The 18752-nt window shown below is 36.1% G+C and overlaps 3 protein-coding genes across 6 annotated transcripts; 2 read left to right on the top strand and 1 right to left on the bottom strand.

The window, feature by feature from the left end:
* The first annotated feature begins 4956 nt into the window (after window positions 1–4956).
* Window positions 4957–9002, top strand: LOC131010522 (GPN-loop GTPase QQT2-like). Of its 2 annotated transcripts, XM_057938082.1 has the most exons (8): window positions 4957–5216; window positions 5295–5367; window positions 6195–6270; window positions 6363–6471; window positions 6586–6812; window positions 7633–7923; window positions 8195–8400; window positions 8492–9002. In XM_057938082.1, exons 3-8 carry the CDS (start codon window positions 6220–6222, stop codon window positions 8748–8750), a joined length of 1143 nt encoding a protein of 380 aa, XP_057794065.1. In that variant the 5' UTR covers window positions 4957–5216; window positions 5295–5367; window positions 6195–6219; the 3' UTR covers window positions 8751–9002. The 2 variants fall into 2 exon arrangements, with proteins under 2 accessions (XP_057794065.1, XP_057794064.1); XM_057938081.1 differs by lacking the exon at window positions 5295–5367.
* A 4248-nt stretch (window positions 9003–13250) lies between these two features.
* LOC131010523 (uncharacterized) lies at window positions 13251–16144 on the top strand. Its single transcript, XM_057938083.1, has 2 exons — window positions 13251–13987; window positions 15193–16144. Exons 1-2 carry the CDS (start codon window positions 13582–13584, stop codon window positions 15819–15821), a joined length of 1035 nt encoding a protein of 344 aa, XP_057794066.1. The 5' UTR covers window positions 13251–13581; the 3' UTR covers window positions 15822–16144.
* A 636-nt stretch (window positions 16145–16780) lies between these two features.
* On the bottom strand, window positions 16781–18752 carry LOC131010524 (uncharacterized). Of its 3 annotated transcripts, none has more exons than XM_057938086.1 (6): window positions 18489–18752; window positions 18273–18380; window positions 18010–18074; window positions 17298–17398; window positions 17104–17163; window positions 16781–16977 (listed from the first exon to the last, which is right to left on the bottom strand). In XM_057938086.1, the coding sequence occupies exons 1-6, from the start codon at window positions 18679–18681 to the stop codon at window positions 16890–16892; spliced, it is 615 nt and encodes a 204-aa protein (XP_057794069.1). In that variant the 5' UTR covers window positions 18682–18752; the 3' UTR covers window positions 16781–16889. The 3 variants fall into 3 exon arrangements, with proteins under 3 accessions (XP_057794069.1, XP_057794067.1, XP_057794068.1); XM_057938084.1 differs by having other exon boundaries at window positions 18010–18140; XM_057938085.1 differs by having other exon boundaries at window positions 18010–18125; window positions 18489–18723.

Consider the following 18752-nt stretch of genomic DNA (forward strand, 5'->3'; position numbering starts at 1 on the left):
AATGGAAAAAATTCATGAATTTTTCGGCTATTAACCCTAGTTAAATTGTACTCCCTCCGTCCCAAATGAAATGTCTTGTTTCTTTTCGGTACAGTTATTTAGGAAAATGTTAATTATATTATTAAGTGGTGTGGTGTAGAGTTGAAAAGGTGACGTGGGTCCCAAAAATTCTACTTTTTGAGGATAATTTTTTTCATAAAAAGAAACAAGACATTTGAAGTGAACAACCCAAAAAGGAAAACAAGACATTTGAAGTGGAACAGAGGGAGTATTATACTTGTCTATTGTTTTTAATGTATATGACGCAATTATAGTTTGATTTATTTGTTTTTTTTATACATTTTGATTTAGAATTTTTGTTAATGGTGTATGTTAATACTTTTTTAATGCATATTTTGCTATTATAATTAGGGTTAAGGTGCAGATAGGCCCCTCAAGTGAAGGCCCTTAGAGCGTTTCAGTCATCTTACTAACTGTGTGTGCAGATTGGCCCTCGAACTCAAAAAAATGGTGCAGATCGCCCCCTCTGACTTAACACCGTTATGGGCCGTTGGTCAGAGGGGGCGATCTGCACCGTTTTTTTGGAGTTCAGGGGCTAATCTGCACCTTTTCCCTTTTTGGAGTTCGGGGGCTAATCTGCACACCGTTCATTAAAAAAATCACATCTCATCTTCTCCGACCAACTTTTCCGGCGTCAATCGCCGTCAGATGAGGAAAATCACGAAATCAAGTTCCCAAGCCCCAAATCGGGAATTCCAAATCGGCGTCATTGCTCCCGAAAATCACATAATCGAAATGGAAACTCGAATTCTCCCTCGAACGTCACCGTCCCCAATTGCAGAATCACCCCCAACGAATTGAACTTCGCCTCGCCGTAGGCGGTGATCGTGACCCCAATCGAGATCGAGATCATGTTGGCCATGGTCTCTGATTTGAAGGCGTCCTTCTTCAACAGCACGCCGGTAGTGTAGATGGCGACGGGCATCATCGGCCTTTATCACCGAATTTCACCGGATTTGAGAGAAAGAGGCGACTCCTTATCGAGAAAAGCTAGGCGACTCCTCATCGAGAAAAGCCAGGCGGCGGGTTCACCGGATATTGCGGCGGCGATTTCCGACGGAACGGGAGAATTAGGGCTCGTCTTTGACGCTAAGCGTGTGCAGTCGAGCGAGCTCCGAGGTTTAGGGCCCAAGAGAGAAAGAAAGGGGCGGCGCCCTCCGCCGGAGCTTGAATCAGCGACAACGACGATCAAATTTTGAGCGAGAGAGATGAATTAATTTAAAAGTTAAAAGGTGCAGATTAGCCCCTGAACTCCGAAAAAACGGTGCAGATCGCCCCATTGACTAACGGCCCATAACGGTGTTAAGTCAGAGGGGCCGATCTGCACCGTTTTTTTGAGTTCGGGGGCCAATTTGCACACACAGTTAGTAAGGGGACTGAAACGCTCTAAGGGCCTCCACTTGAGGGGCCTATCTGCACCTTAACCCTTATAATTAATGTTGTGATCTGTTTTGCAAATTTATATGTTAGAATATTTTTTATTTTTTAATGTCGCAGTATATGCATGTTTGGTTTTAAGTAGGGTTATTTGTTTAATTTTTATTTTTTTACAAGTTAGATATTTAATTAATTATTTTTTTTTGTTGGTTGTTGTGATTTTTTAACAAATAATTCGATATATATGTCATGATATTGATGAGGCATTTGACTTGTATTTTCCATTATGTTCTCATGAAATGACCAGATGTTCAACAATTTGGATGAGGGCCGGGTTACAAAATTTATGATGATTATGCTGATTTATGTGGTTTTATTTTCCGAAGAAGTTTACATATAATTTTAAAATATGATTTGATCACCGAATAAATATATAATATTAATGAACAAAGTCAATAATTCAATGAATGAATAAGATAAGAGTCATTTCAAGTTCGATCATTAAATTGTTATGTATAAGAGATAAGATTCAACAAATAATTTATGAAAATATTCGTAATTTGTATTATACTGTTCGATAAATTACTTTTAATATTATTTTATAACATTAGACTATCATTACTCAGTATTTCCTATTTAAATATTCAAGAAACTTTGAAGTGCATTCTAAAAGATTTATGATAACGTTTTTACATAAATATTTAATTTTTTCAGAATATTGCATTTTAACCTATCAATCATTACAATAACATGATAATATTATGATTTTATCACTAATCCCAATTAATAAAACAATCAGGCATTGAAAATACAATAAAACAATGTCAAACATATCATTCCCCTAAAAAAAAAATGTCGTCAAACAATCATTCCAATGGATAACATGAAAAATATCTCACAAAATCCACCAATTAATCTCGCAATTTTTCAAACATGAAAGTGTCCAGAAATTGTAGTAAATCAACCGAGCAACAACGAATCTACATTCATATGAAATTCAATAGGTAATAGTATACAAGACATGGCAAAATCAACGAGATATGTAGTAGCGAAACGATGAAATAAAATAGTAGTAGTACGAAACAACAGTTAATAAACCTAAAATATGCAGCTTGAAAGAATCACATTAACAGCATTTATCGAAACTGCACTAATTTGTAACATCAACTACTTAAAAATTTCCAAGACATATATGATCCCAAAAACAGAAGTAACTACACGAATGAAAGAATTATATGGTGATTTGTAACATCAAGAGCAGACTAGCTACTTAAAATTTTCCAAGACAAGAAACAAGGTAGAATTATAGGGTGTGATGAAAGAAAGTAGTCATTCCTTTTCCTTATCCTGTCTGCAGAGCTTCTGAAAACCTGGCAATGAAGTTTTGGTGTGACCATAGAGAGCAGCCTCCACATGCTGGTTTATTTCTTGCTCAGTGAGTGGATCTGAAGTGGTAATGCCATCCGACAAGGGAGACCATTCGGCCATGGCAGCAGGTGCTCTCTGGTTCACAGCGAGTACAGGTGGAGGTGGATATGGTGGTATTATGTCCAGACCGGGTGGTGGAGGTGGATTTGATGGCATTGTGTGCAGAGCCGGTGGAGGATAAACAGGTGGAGGTGGATCCAGCTCAGCAGGCATTGGTGGTGGGGGCATTGGCATTGGCATCGGTGGGGGGTTCAGAAGAGCTGCATATGTAGGCATCGGCGGGGCTCTCACAACAACAACAGGCATTGGCATCGGCATCGGCATCGGTACAAGAACAGGCATTGGCATCGGTGGTGCTATCGCAGCAGCAGGTACATACGCTGGTGCTTCCGGGTTCAAAGACGTGCTTGCTCTCGGGGGGTTCTTTGGGGGTGCCATTGATTTCCTACATCATCATCAAAATAAATGAGTCAAGATTGAGTTGCTGCGATCAACAAAATCAAGAAAAGGGTTAGTTGCAACTGCTGAATTACGATGATTCAATTCAAAACACAAAAAGAATATTCTTCAAACTTCCATCATTTCAATTCAGATTGTGGCAACTAAACAAACACATTTTGGGATCATATATATCGATTTTCTCATGCATAACAAGAAACGATCGACAAAATGTGTGTTTATATCTCAATATCTGCGACTACGATCAAGTAAAACCTACTTCAATCAAGATTCGAGAAAATTTGTACATAGTTACCAGAGAAGAAAATAGGAGGAGAAGAAGAAGACTAACCGTTTTGATTTGGAAAAGCCCTTCACCAAACCATAGCAGTTGAGAGAAATGATATATGGAGCTGTAGAGAGAAATGATGTATGGAACTGTTGAGAGAAAAGCGCATGCAAGATTTATATAGGGGAGAGAAACATCAATTTTCAGAATGACTCGTATGCTTCGATTTTTTTATTTAGTTTTGTCACTTTATTAGTTCATTTATTTGTTTCGCGTTTTTTTTTTTTTTTTTTTTTTAAGCTTTGTCACTTTATTATTTCATTTATTTATTCCGGGTTATTTTAAATTTCTTCTTTCTCTGTGAGGCAATTTTTCAACTTTTTTTTTTCTTTCTTTCTCGCTCTGCTGAACTATATATATTTCGTATTTTTGTATTTCTAGCTAGTTTCTTCAAAGAAAAAATTGAATTCAGAAACACAGAAATTGTATCTCGTCAGAACTAATGGAAATAGAATAAATACAGTGATTATCATATTTACAAGAATGCGATTTATTTTGCTTAAAAAAAAATGAAAGAATGCGATTTATTATAAAAAAGCTAACGAATATGCTTTTAGGGAATTGTTACTCGCAGAGTAATTAATTTTTATAGGAATCATATAGGGCTAGTTTATACGGAGAAATTATTTTTTTTGTGAGATTTAGATATATGATTAGTTTCAATGGAGAAATTATTTTTTTTGTAAAATTTAAAAACATTGCACATGTCAATATTTGTTTATGAATATAACAATAATTTTATTAAACGTTTGAGGATCGAATTCTGTAGTGCGAGATTTTCAATAAATACGTTTTTTTAACAAATACGCCGGTTCTTCGATAATAATAAGTACTCCCTCCGTCCGGCGAGTCTTGACACGTTTGGGTTCGGCACGAGAATTAAGGAGTTGTAGATTAGTGTTTTAAGTGTGTAATTAATAAAGTATAAAATTGATAAAGTAGGAGAGAGAAGGTAATAAAAGTGATAAAATAGGAGAGAGAATATAATAAAGGTGATAAAGTAGGAGAGAGAAAAGGTAATAATTATTGCCCAAAAAGGAAACGTGTCAAGATTCGTGGGACGACCCAAAAAGGAAAACGTGTCAAGATTCGTGAGACGGAGGGAGTACTAAATTAAAATTAAAATAAACAAAGAAAAATAAAAATGAATAAATAAAGAAACTAGAAAACAATAAAACGCAAGTGAAAAGAAGTGGAAGAAGACCAAAATTCAAAATATAAAATGCACCACGAGCATTATGGTTTTACTTGTATTTTGTCCATTTTATAAGGACTAGAGAAACACAAATTGGGGCATGAAGTTGAATACCCATTTGATCTCAAAAAGAGTAAATAAATACACAAATAAAAGGCAACTATCCAAAACCCCAAAACCCCAGAATTGAAAGAACCCTTCTTCCCCGTACGCGATTCCGGCTGCTGCAGCCACACCCCGCCGCTGCCGTCACGCCTCGTCGCTGCCGCTTCTCGTCATCCTCTTTGCTCCTCCGAGCCCCTCCGTCGCTTCTCGGTTCGCCTGCAGCACCTCCAGCTGCTCGTTCGCCACCGCCGCTCCTTGGCTAAGGTTGGTCTTCGAATTAACAAAAATACCCTAGAAAACTGGTCATTTAATGCTAGGGGACACCATGTCTTTCTATCTCAGGAATCACTTTCAATTTGGATAATTTTAGATCATCATCAGAATTTGGAAATCCTTACTGCTACCCATTTTTAAGGTGCCACTCATTGCCACCATCTTTTCATGATTTATGTTTCTATTTAGTATTTACCTCATAACTCTTACAATCTGGCAAATGAATTCTCATGATTGACACTTGTGACTTTCGTCATTTATTTGGCTCTCTGAGTGTCATTCTTATGCATATCCTTGTACCTTTGCCCTGAATTTATCTGTGCCTTTGGAGGGGAAACTGTCCTATCCCTTATTCACAACATAAATTTAAGTAATCTGTTAGCGAACTGAAAATTATTGTTAGCTTATCACTTAAGAAAATTGACTAGATAAAGTAAACACGTACAAACTAGTTTACTGGGTTCTGTCTTTGAGGTCTGATGTTAGAACAAGCTCCAGTGGAATTAATTTGAATCTCAGCAATGATATGAAACTTAATTATGAGAGGCTGATAGCATGTATGGATAAGAGGAAATTAGAAATGGGATTGAAAAAGTGTTCTTTTCCTGGACCTTGTAAATGCATTTTGGGTTCAAGTTCCCTTCTATTTGTAAATTTATGGTGACGCATGTTTGATCCAATTCATAGATAGTTCAGTTAGTTATGTAGACAGCTCCCACGTTATTAACATCTATTTCTTGCATGGTTATTCTTCAGTACAGTGGCTAGCACAATAGTGATCATGGTTAGGCATTGGATGAAAGAACGCCTTGAATGGTTTTAGGCTCATCATAATTTTTTATGTCTTATGGTGAGAGCAATGGCATGCTTATAGGTCTGGGAGTCTGAAGATACTGTTATCTTGCATTATGTGACTTATTCTGTATAGGTTGTGCTTTACGTCTCTTACTTGAACATTGTTTCTTTAAGGTTGAGTCTTATAAAGTCACGAGATATGGACATCGACTCAAAAGCACCTGAAACTGCTGCAACAGTGGATACACAAGTAAATATCTGATTTGTGAATCCTTCATTTGATTTCCTATACCTTAATTCTTTACTCGTTAAATGACGCGTGATCAATTGGTTGTTTAAAAGAGTAAAGATGCTGACAACATATCCAAAACAATGGAGCAATTGAATATTGGAGAATCCTCCTCTAGCTTCAAGAAGAAACCAGTTATCATTATAGTTGTGGGAATGGCAGGTATTAGTTGGTTTCTACATAAAACTTAAAAAATAAATCCGCAGATTTTACCTATCTATTTATTCATTTCACTTCCACGACTATACTCTGAATATTCATCATCAAATTTTCCAGGATGTGGAAAGACTACATTTCTTCACCGGCTAGTCAGCCACACTATGACATCAAATATTCGAGGTTATGTTATGAATCTTGATCCTGCTATTCTGACACTTCCTTTTGGTGCAAACATTGACATCAGAGATACTGTTCGATACAAGGAGGTCATGAAGCAGTTCAATCTTGGGCCAAATGGAGGAATTTTGACTTCACTTAATCTATTCGCTACGAAGTTTGATGAGGTAAATATTTCACGAAGTTCCTTTGAAGTTGTAACTTGGGCCTTCTATATATCCAAGTATATGCATCTTATGATAATTAGTAAACCTTAGGGGGCGTTCTTGAATTGAAAATACAGTTTGTTTTCTTTGCGCTGGGGTTTTTTGAGACCATTCACCATCTGGTCTAGCGAGCAGCTATTCTGTAGTCTCAAACTTGTGTATTTAGCACCTTCTCAATTTGTGATTAAAAAAAGCAATATTTGTTCAATTAGAATATATCGCACTTTCTCCTGCTTGCTAGATCTTGCATCAATTCAACCACCGGCTTTAGATCTGATCAGAAACTTGTATCTGTATGTGTTGTTTATGTAAATTATTGCATTGGTAAGCTTACTTTATGTATATTACCTTGTCATACAGGTAACTAGTCCCTAAGGTCACCAATGTGTACCCTTGGTGAAGTGATTGCTGCATCTTCCACTGTGCTTCTGGTTTTAGATTAACTAAGCAATCATTTTGGTAAAGTCATGTGAAAAAAAGTGATTGCTTTGGTCAGGTCTCTATATTGTGCAAGTTTACAGAGGTCTAATCAATTTTTATTAAGAAAATAAACAATCCCATCTTGGGGCTTTCTCTTTTGAGGGGGGAGGGTGTTATGCTGTTTATCAATGATTTCGTTACTCACGAATAGTCATTTATACGATTTGTGTATCATCATCGCTGTTGTTGATTCAGTTTTTAGCAATGCCGTTTGCTATGCACCTTGTGCAATTTTGGTTATCAAATCTTCAATTAGGAGGGGGGAGGGTGTTGCTTTAATTGTTTGTCTTTGGAATTGTAGGTTATATCAATGATTGAGAGACGAGCAGATCAGCTTGACTATGTGCTGGTGGACACTCCTGGCCAAATTGAGATTTTCACTTGGTCTGCATCTGGAGCTATTATAACAGAAGCTTTTGCATCAACATTTCCCACAGTAATAGCTTATGTTGTTGATACGCCGCGTTCAGCTAGCCCAGCTACCTTCATGAGTAATATGCTGTATGCATGTAGCATTCTCTACAAGACACGGTTGCCACTGGTTTTGGTGTTCAACAAGACAGATGTGGCACAGCATGAGTTTGCATTGGAGGTATATTTTTTGTGTTATGTGCTCTGATATTTTCCCTTTCATGTACTTGCCTTTGCCTTCCTCTTAGCTTATATCAGGGATAAAAAAATTGCAGTTTAAAAATGCAGTTTAAAATTGCTTATGGCTACTCTATTGTTTCTACCTTCATGTTTTCCTTTCCCAAACACTGAAGTATTCTATTATATGTCATCACTCAACAACTTGCTTTAATATTTTGTAATTATTCAGTTTGAGCTTGTACACTGGCTTACTTTATCTATTGTTGGTGCAGTGGATGAAAGATTTTGAGGTATTTCATGCGGCACTAGATTCCGATCATTCTTATACATCTACCCTGACCCGTAGTCTCTCCCTATCATTGGAGGAATTCTATAGTCATCTGAGATCAGTCGGAGTGTCTGCAGTCACTGGTTCAGGGATGGATGCCTTCTTTAAGGCTATTGAAGCCAGTGCAGAAGAGTATATGGAAACTTACAAGTACTTAATCTGCCAACCCAAACTAGTTCAGATATTATAGTAATGGTTCTGCAGTACACCAACTTCGCTTCATCCCAATCACTTTTTGCAGGTCTGATCTTGACAAGAGACGAGCAGAGAAGGAACGATTGGAAGAAGAACGCAGAAAAGAGAACATGGAGAATCTCAGGAAAGATATGGAGAAGTCCCGGGGGGAAACTGTGGTATTGAGCACAGGTTTGAAGGATAAACTTGATGAAGATGAAGAAGATGAAGAGATAGAGGACGATGATAGGTTCAGTGACGAAGATCCCATAGATGAGGACGAGGATGAAGATGAGGATGAAGAGGTAGCCAGTTTTCCGTTTTGAGATACGAGTCCTTCATCTGAATCTACTCAGTAAGTAACTGAATATTTGAATTGAGTGATGAGAAACACCAATATAGCTGACTAGTTTTTGTGTAGATGAAGCCCAAGCCCTTTATCCCTCAGCCCTGTGGTGAAGTGGTCTGATTTGTGTAAAAAGATACTAGCTGTATGGATTTTATGCTTCTCCAAAGTTAAATCTCCTATGGTGTTATGGAACTTCAATTTCTAGTGGCAACATTTATAATTGGTTTAACTTGAGAAGTATTGTTCGGAGTAAATGATCGAAATCTTGTTTTATATACTTTGAAGTTGGCAACATTTTTTGTTGTGGGGCTCGAATTTGAGCAACGACCACGACATCGTGCCGTTTTCCACCTCCGACAAAGAAAAAACACCTAAACAGAATGACGTTGCGTCTCTCTCTCTCTCTCTCTCTCTCTCTCTCTCTCTCTCTCTCTCTCTCAACACTAACCACTAGACAAAGCATCTCAAGTCTTAGCTTAATAATAATCAGAGGGTGGGGAATGGTTAATTGGATTTGGGCTTGGGAGATAAGCAGTCGTCTTCGAGTTATACGTTTGTCATTTTAAATAACGTGGTTATGTATAGTTGATTTTTAAGCTTAATTTTAAACATAGTCTCCAATTTTTTCGCTATAGCCCTTTATTTTAAAAATTAATTATGATTGTACTATTGTATTCTTATAGCCCTTATTTAAAATTTATAATAAATTTATCAAAAATAATTCAAAGAACATTATGTATAACCTCAATATTCATATAGCCCCAACTCAAATACTTGTAAATAACTCATTTACATAGCCCCAAATCAAATCCAAGAGATCAAGGACTTCCTTTGCTCGAGCTTTTCTTGATTTCTGCATTATTCTCCTTTTGAATGCTTTGGTTGTTATTTTGAATTAATGTTGAAGCCATGGATTTGTATGGGCTCAATTTTGAGTTGTTAGTTATCAATTGAATTCATATAGCCCCATATCAAAATTTAAGAACATCAAGCATGGAGAATAACACGAATATGGATTAACAGCCCCAGCAATTGCTCCAATGGCGAAGAAACGCAAAGCCCCTTCTTCTCGGCAATTTTGGTTGAAACTGTTCCCCCCCCCCCCCCCCCAAATACAATGTAATATCTATACACTTCAATACATCATAATATATTTCTAAACTAGTAAACCCTGATAGTAATATGTAAATTTCCAATTCTTTTTTTAATTTGATGTTAATAATTATATAGGATGGAATTTTAGTAAAAATCAAAGTTATTACGAGAAATGGGAACTAATCTCAGCATTTTTATTTTATTTTGATTAATACTAGTACTCCTCTAGTGCGACGCACAGGGAATATATGTGTTATAAATTTAATATTTTATAATATAAAAAAAATTCAAATTTATTACTCGAATTTTAATAAAATATGAATGAAGTTTTGAGTGGAGTAATGATCTCACTTTAAATGTGGGTCGAGTTGTGTGTACCCTACTACTACAAATAGAAGTGACAATATTTTCATGGACGAACCGAAAAGGAAACGTGACAAATTTTTCGCGAGCGAAGGGAATGATGAAACGTGAAAATTTAGAAATATACATGCATTGCATATATACTTTTTTTGGAGCCTTATGTTTAATCTTGGCAAACTTTTCTATCATGAAGAATTATGCAGTTGTGTCAAACCGGCGACTGCATTGAGCTTTGACCTTTCCTCTCCCCTCCCTTTTTCGCCCTTTCTGCCTCGCTCATTGAGACAAAAATCATTTTTTGTTATTCAAAGTGTCTTCACATGCATTAAAATTATCATTATAAATATATAATTATTGTTTGTACAAACTATTATTTGCACACAATCATTTACATTTAAGAAAAGTAGTACTAGTTTTTGTTACTAAAAATTTCATTTGCATGCATTAAAAATATCATTTATAATATAGTATTATTTATTTTTATACAATTTATCATTTATTTTTATAAAAAAAATCGCACAGGAATGATCACGATGCGTCACACAATATATATGAAACACTTTACAATTAATAAATAAATATAATAATGTTAAAATTAAAATTTAACATTTATAAATTTAAAATAATAAAAAACAAATTCAATCTTATTTGATTCTCCATATTTCCTACTCCCTCCGTCCACCAAAAATAGTCCTAGAAGAGGTCCCACTTAAAAGATAATGATAATAATAATAATTAATTGTATTGTGAGTGGAGAAATGAGCCTACCATGTGATAGAAAGTTTTCAAAAGTGAAAATGGACTAATTTTTGTGGGCATCCTAAAATGACAAAAATGGACTATTTTTCGTGGACGGAGGAAGTATAACTTTTCATTCAGTTACAAAAGTTCTACTCCCTCCGTCCTACTAAACAGGGCTCCTTACTTTTGGCATGGTTATTAAAGAAGGAGAGTGATTAAATGATCAAAGTGATAGAAAGTGGTGGAGCCCATAACTTTTTGGAAATGGCCATTTGTAATGGGACAATCCAAAATGACAAATGGGTCATATTAAATGAGACGAGAGAGTATTAGCGAATACTGAATTGAATTTTTCCTACATTTGAAAATAAAAATAAAAATTTTAAAATTTACAATTATGAGTTTTTAGAAATTTGCAATGAATTCAAAGTTATGTGTATTTTTTTTTTTTTTTTGCAACAATTTGAAAAATGTGTCGACTTTATAATTTAGTTCAAATATCATGATTTAAACGACAGCGAGCCATGCATATTCTGGTTTCTTTAATAAGAAATAATTGTTTCTTTTCTTTCAAATATTTTTTTTAGACAACCACAGCCACTATTCGATAGTATATAGTAGTATGTTTTAGGAGCCGCTGTTCGGTAGTATATATTCCCTCCGTTCCACGAATCTTGAGTCACTTTTCTTTTTCGGCCACGAATCTTAAGTCATTTTTTTATATGGCAAAAAAATCCCTCTTTATTCACTTTTTCACCTACCACACTTAACACACTATACATTATTTTCTTAATTCGGGTAATTCTATTCATAACCCCCATTTTACTAATTATAGCCCCCATTTAAAATAAAAATAATAAATAATTTTAAATTTACTATTCAACCCCATAACCCATAACCCATAACCCCCACATAGTCCCAAAGCAACAGAGCGTGTAATTGATAGGAAAGAAAAGGGCATCTGCTTCAATGCATTTAAGAAAATATCCACAACAAATTCAGTGGCACACATCTCATTGTTTGCAGAATCAATCACCACATTCACAAATTCTTTGAATCAAGACCCAATCTTTGGGTTTATTAGTTGAATCAGAGAGGCGCATGATGATGGCGTGTTGCTCGTCGGTTGGAGACAGAAGCTTAGACAAGCGCATTTGATCTGCAAACTGCAAAATTAATTTGATACAATCTGTAGACAAACCTATATTGCAAGAGATACAATGAAACTTCCAAAACTGTCGAGTGATTGTTGTTTAGAAGTATTGAAAAACTTAATATAAAGGATCAAAATAGCCAAAATCATTGGCACGAACCGTGTTCTTAAGCTCCCACTTATGTAACCATTATAAAGGATTGAATTATTCTTGGCTTTATAATTGAGATGAAGAACAGTATCAAGAATGATGGGCTACAATTAATTTGATGAGCTTTTCATAGAGAGTTAGAGAGCGCAAATATGCTACAACAAACATATCAACAATCATTACGTCTTTTTGTAGTTTGTACAGTTGTTGCTTTGATCTTTTACAGATTTATTTCTGTTTCAATCATGTTTATTTTTTTATGCCTAACATTTGATTGCTTTGATCTCTCTGAGAATCGGGCTATAATTAATTAATTTTTTCTTTTGAGGAGGGGCTATAATTAATTTGGGGCTATAAAATATAGGATAAAATGGTAATTTTTAATTAATTATTATTATTATTTTTAAAAGGAGCTACAAAGAGTGAAATGGAGGCTATGACTTAATTCTCGTGCCGAAAAGAATTGACTCAAAATTTGCGGGACGGAGGGAGTAGTATGTTTTAGGTAAACCAATTTATAAACCAAGCATAATAGCCCCAAAAACCAAGCACGTGATATAAAAAAAATTCAGTACAATGAGACAATTTATCAACCGTTGATGAGACTCAAACTTAAGATATTTTTTTCCCAAAGGGAATATCCATAATTTGTTAGGGTCTCAACAGCTGCCCGATCCCTATTTAACAGCCCACATGGATGTGACTTCAGACGAGCATCTTAAAATAAAATCTCGATTAAATAACTCATTTTGCACATTACTACTATTAGATTTGCAAAATTTGCCTTCTATGTTACAATTTTACATTATTAAACATAGAAGCATATGATTAGTGTAATGAACTTCAACCAACAGCCTTCAACTGTGTTGAAATATATAAAAAAAAATGCGCAACAGAATCATGTGAAGAAATAAATAGACAGCAAAGTACTAGGTGTTGTACATAAGAAAACGTTATCTTGAGCAAATATGGAAGTGTGGGAACCACATTTTAGAGGTGGGAGCCGTTTTCAGCCACTTTATTCGCAACTAGGTGAAAGCAAAAGGACAAGTAAGAGAGGGAAAAAAAAAATGGGTTCCTCATAAAAGAAGAGGATATGAATTGGTGGTAATCGTGGACTCTTCATTACCTTCTCTTTCCCTACAAATAAAATGAGGTGAGGTTGGATACCTGAGCACCTTTCATAAGTGTTAATTCTGTGTGTGGCTCTCTTTCCTTATCCCCATCGACAATCACGACTATATCTTGAGTCGACTATCTCCTCAGAACTTCGCTTCATCCAACTACCGTACCACATATGGTACTATGCAGCATAACATGTCGAATGAGAATGATAACAATGTAAGTGTGTTTCCAGAGGACGAACCTTGGCCGGAGTTTAGGGTGCCCGAACTGCTGAGCAGCGACACTCTGATAAGTCTTCATGCGACCATCACGAACGACTGGGATTTCCTGAGGCGATCAGCGTGCCAGACAGCAGCCGGACGAGCATTGTGGAAGCAGGTGATCCATGACCCGCTAGCTGAGCTATTTGCAGGCGAGACATTCCTGAAAACCATATACGAGAAGATCAAGAAGGACCGGCTTCGAAATGCCAGGGAGATTTCTGGGGTCATTCTTGCTGTTCGGACACTTTGGTTCGATTCAAAGCTTGAAGCAGCTCTGAGTTCACATGATGGGGGAGGAGCACAAGTTGTCCTGCTAGGTGCAGGTAAGTAACAATGCTCAACCATTTTTTCTTTTTATTGTTTTCATTCAAATAGTATAATCCCTTCTGTGATAATCACAAGTAGATCAACTCCAAATTTAGCCTACAACACTAAATTAATGGGAATGTGCAACAGGCTTCCATAAAACTAAAAAACTTGAAGAAACATAAATTCTTTCTTAGATGCTTCATATTAACATATATATGGAGTTCTTAATCGAGTCAGGAAACACAAGAACTGGACTAAAACAATTACAGCACATAGATTGCTGCATTTCATATCAAGATTCACGACAAACAAATTGTGCAAATGTCACCAATTTGAGAGGATCCTGCATCTCTACAATATTATATATCATACTGTGCCAGAGAAATATACCATTCATTCTGTACTTACCTTAGAAGCACTGCAGGGTAGCATTCTATTTTTACGAAGCTTAGTATAGGATGAATCTGTGATAACCAAACACACAACTAAGTCAAACTGTCATAACTGACAACATAGAGTCAATTTCTTCATTTCCTTGGACAATTGTCCAGTTACTAAAAGGTTGCTGCTGTGATCAATTAATAGAGTTGTTACAATATGTTAAAGCCTCACAACTACATGTTTTAAATAAATCTAACTTCAAAAATTGTAAACATTAACTAGTGCCATATGATTCATGAACTAAAGACAACAAGACCTCACCATCTCAAATTGAATACCAGAACTTACTTTTATCCTCAAACATATTTTTTCGGTTTAATTTGGAAAGAAGTTTATGGTTAAGATGATGACAAACTTCATGAACCAAAAGACTTGACAATTATAAAACTTAAATTTACTGATATTATAATAAGGAAGCTCCTAGATGGGTCATATCTCTTTTTAGGTGATTTTCTGTTCTTTTTAATCTCCTCTACGTACAGTACTGTAGTTTCAGAACTTTGTAATATTTGTTAAACCATACAGGCAAAGAAGCTCAATTAATTATATCCAGCATTGTGCTACATGCATTTTAGACCAAGCCAACTCAGAGATATGTGCTTACTATAAGAGGGAACTGCAACAAAAACTCAAAATATCCGAGAATAACTAATACAACCATCTCCCTCTAAACATGGCACCAACACCCTTTTGATTTATTTCAAACTTATTCCAACAAGAAGTGAGATATCAAACCACCTCTCAAGTTTGAATAAAGTATCTGTCTTTCTACCTGCAGGAATGGATGCAAGATCACATCGCCTAAGCTGTTTGAAACAGAGCAGTGTTTTTGAGGTTGATTTTCCTGAGGTGTTGCAAGCAAAAGCCACTATTCTGGAGGCAGCTGCAACTTCAAGAGACGAGCATCATCATCCAATCCTTACAGCAAAGTCACTGACTAGAGTGGCAGCTGACCTAACGGAAGATGACTGGCTTGAAAAGCTCCAAACATCAGGATATGAGCCAAACAAGAGTACAGTCTGGATCTTGGAGGGAATCCTATACTATCTCTCGCACACCAATGCCATGAAAGTACTTAAAATCATTGCAGAAAAATGCAATCTTACCAAGACTGTGCTGTTAGCAGACTTCATGAACAAACAGGCAACAACATTATCCAGCTCCACCTTCCATTTCTATTGTGACTGGCCAGATGAACTACTCCCATCTCTAGGCTTTGCTGATGTTACGCTTTCACAGATTGGCGATCCAGATGCCCATTTTGGATTATTGCAAGATCCACTTAATCTGTTCAACAAGCTACGCAACTTGCCCAGATCAGTTCAAGCACACCCAGATGATGGCACACCCTGCGGTCGCTTGTATTTGTTGCAAGCCTCTGGTTCACCCAATGAAACTAGTTCATGAATTCATGTTGCAATAAGCTATATATATCCAAGTTTCACTTTATAGCATACAAATAGGCACTATTTCTTGTTAGTATTATTTACAGGCTTAGTTAGTGATGAGATTGCAGTTCCAACTCTGTCAGAAGATCTAACTTGAGAAGAAAAGAAATGCTGAAGGGGAAAGTGAAAGTGCAACCTTTCTAATATTCACATCATTTAAGAAACTCCTTGTTCCCTAAGGTTCTTAGCCTCACGTTCATTAGTGTGTGATGGCGTTTTAATATATCAGCAGTTATGTAGAATATTTCAAGCCAAAAATATCAGTTCCTAGTACAGATAAAACCTCGCGCTGTTCTTCATCTTTTTTACTTATTATTTTATTTTCATTTCCTTTTTGATGAGAATCCTTGGCTTCAATTTGTAGCATCTTAATGGTGTGTGATTGAGATCATCAGTATAATGAGAGTGAACGACTAAATGGCGACATAACTCCTTTATGCATTGATAAAAGAAAATTCTAACCAAATAAAGAGGAGTCAGTTTGCTTTATGGCCGAAGATGTCATACATTACCCATGATATATAGAAGCTGTCCTGCAATTAAGAGCTCTTAGATGTTCAAAGAACTAGACTAATATTACTGCAGACTCTGCAAGTGGAAGATGACTTTCAACTGGAGAAATCCTTTTCATAAGGTCAGATAAACTAGCACTACAAAAATTTCTAAGACGATAGCCAAATATGCCAATAACACCCTTAATAAATCCAATCACATACTGCTTGTAGTTTATAGAAGACAAGAATGGTTTTATGAGATCAAAATGTTTCGATCAACTTCTATTTGAAGTTATCTTTTTTGAAGTTAATCAACTAAAACTATTGTTGCTTGATAGTTATTTTACCTTGATAACTAGTCTCTGCTCATCCATAATGCCCAAGCTATTCACATTTTGTTAATTTTTAAAACAGTACACCACAATTGTAACATTTTGGTGTTAATAATTGTAAATAAGACACCTGTTTTGCAATGTATTAGTTTACATTTAAAAGAAGTCGTTTCAATAACATTTTAGCAAGAGGTGGAATGATCAAACTTGGAGACAGTCCATGATACCCTGCTCAAAGCTGTTTAGTGAAGATATAGTATCCTTAAGTGCATCTACAACTCTTTGTTTGCTGCACGAAAGACGAACAAACCATATCCAGAGTCAAATATGAATATATGAAATAAATTGGTCAGTTGCATTATAAAAGTGCTAGTTGAGGTGCATGACAGATTATCGAATCAGTGGGTTATTGAACCTGTTCAAAGTAAGTTGAACACTTCCTTCCCTAGCCATGTCACTAAGAGAAGAAAATGATCTGCAATCAGCAAGAGATGCATTAGAATGAATCTGCTGAACCTAGATAATCAACATGCAGTTTGCTGTCTCCTATGAATGGGCTCACATACTTCATAGCATCAACGTTAAGCGAGACCCATTGGCTAAACATACCTTATGAGATCATTGAGCTTGGATTCAGCTTCTAGCTTGAGAGGGTCTCTGTCGCCAAGCAAGGACGACGCATTTTTCACAATCAACTTAAATGTGCAGACCTAAAAGATAGATTTTAGACTTCAGAAGTAAATTTACGAACCCTTCAAGAGCAAGTAAATTAACAGATCACTTTTGCTTCTCCATTTGCATCTATTGATCCATTTTGTCTTCACTAATTTGTGCTATATGAAGAGTGCTTCAGAAACACAGAGTAAATCTTACTTGAGAAATTAAGAAATACAATAACTTAACCTCTGACAATTCACCACTTGTTTGGAAGTTTCAGTAACTAGTTTGAATGCATTTCGAAAGCTCACATTTAAAATGTTACGTTAATCCTATTGTTTCCAAAACACTTAATTAACGGCGGCACGTCCAGGTTTTCACATAACATAGAAATAGCTAAAGCCTCTGGTTCTTCTAACTTAGCTAGGCTGAAGCAAAACAAAATTTGATTGAAACCTGGCACCTTGTAAAAGGATAGACTATTTGAGGAGGATTCAGTAAGTATCCGTTCCCAGACAGTAAAAGCACAACATATAGGCATTAAAGTTGTGATGATGAGTCGTACAAGTGTTCAAGATTGTCACAGAAAGAAATCCAATAGGCGACACGAATGACAAGGAAATTTTAGCTCATGTAAGTAAATAACATTAGTGCAATCTGATACCTCTACTCCAGTACTGGCTTGGAACTCAACGAAAGAATTTCTATCCTGAGGAACACAATCTCTAGCTGCAGAAACCAACAAATTCTGAACTTCGTCCAATTCACTTTCACCAAACTCTGCTTCACTTTTCACTAAATTAATAAATTAATTAAATTCATGTTTTGTATTATTAGAGAATTAGAATACGTCCACACAAAATTAAACAGAAATGATAATGAACTAAATAAGCATTAGCAGAAAAGATATCAGGGACAAAAAGGTACTGAGCAAAAGGTAGGCTGACTGAAGGATGTTGCGTGAAGCATCAACCGGAGCTAACAGAAATTTGGAGGACTTCTTCTTCTGCTCCTTAAGCCACTCCTTTGGTCCTGCTAATCACGGTTCAAAAACAAAAACTTCACATACAATTGAACTATACGAATATGTATGTAATATAGGATTTGAAAATTGTGCAATGAAATTGAGAAAACGAGAGTTACAGATGCCAATTGAGAATGCGGAGGCGAGAGGTGGTCGGAGGATGGGAATGATGACTGAGGAGAGCAAAACAGCGGCGGCGCGGCGTGAGACAGTGCTTATTTCGGGTTGTGAGAGTTGAGGAGGTGGTGGTTGTGAGTGTGCAGGCGGCGGAGCGGCCGCGGGAAATAGGGACGCAATGACCGGCGATAACATGGTGGAGGTTGTGTGACTTAACGGTTAAGGTGGAACGTTAAAAAGATACGAACATAATTATTCAAGAAATT

This window comes from Salvia miltiorrhiza, chromosome 2 (genome assembly GCF_028751815.1).
Source record: "Salvia miltiorrhiza cultivar Shanhuang (shh) chromosome 2, IMPLAD_Smil_shh, whole genome shotgun sequence".
NCBI lineage: Eukaryota > Viridiplantae > Streptophyta > Magnoliopsida > Lamiales > Lamiaceae > Salvia > Salvia miltiorrhiza.

What these genes read in the sequence shown, in the direction of transcription:
- LOC131010522 (XM_057938082.1), top strand. Translation starts at nt 6,220, where the DNA reads ATGGACATCGACTCAAAAGCACCTGAAACTGCTGCAACAGTGGATACA. An exon ending in CTGCAACAGTGGATACACAA is followed by an intron (nt 6,271 to 6,362) that starts GTAAATATCTGA and finishes GTTGTTTAAAAG; the next exon opens with AGTAAAGATGCTGACAACAT. An exon ending in GAGTATATGGAAACTTACAA is followed by an intron (nt 8,401 to 8,491) that starts GTACTTAATCTG and finishes CACTTTTTGCAG; the next exon opens with GTCTGATCTTGACAAGAGAC.
- LOC131010523 (XM_057938083.1), top strand. Translation starts at nt 13,582, where the DNA reads ATGCAGCATAACATGTCGAATGAGAATGATAACAATGTAAGTGTGTTT. An exon ending in AGTTGTCCTGCTAGGTGCAG is followed by an intron (nt 13,988 to 15,192) that starts GTAAGTAACAAT and finishes TTCTACCTGCAG; the next exon opens with GAATGGATGCAAGATCACAT.
- LOC131010524 (XM_057938084.1), bottom strand. Translation starts at nt 18,681, where the DNA reads ATGTTATCGCCGGTCATTGCGTCCCTATTTCCCGCGGCCGCTCCGCCG. An exon ending in CGCATTCTCAATTGGCATCT is followed by an intron (nt 18,381 to 18,488) that starts GTAACTCTCGTT and finishes AACCGTGATTAG; the next exon opens with CAGGACCAAAGGAGTGGCTT. An exon ending in GTCAGCCTACCTTTTGCTCA is followed by an intron (nt 18,141 to 18,272) that starts GTACCTTTTTGT and finishes TTATTAATTTAG; the next exon opens with TGAAAAGTGAAGCAGAGTTT.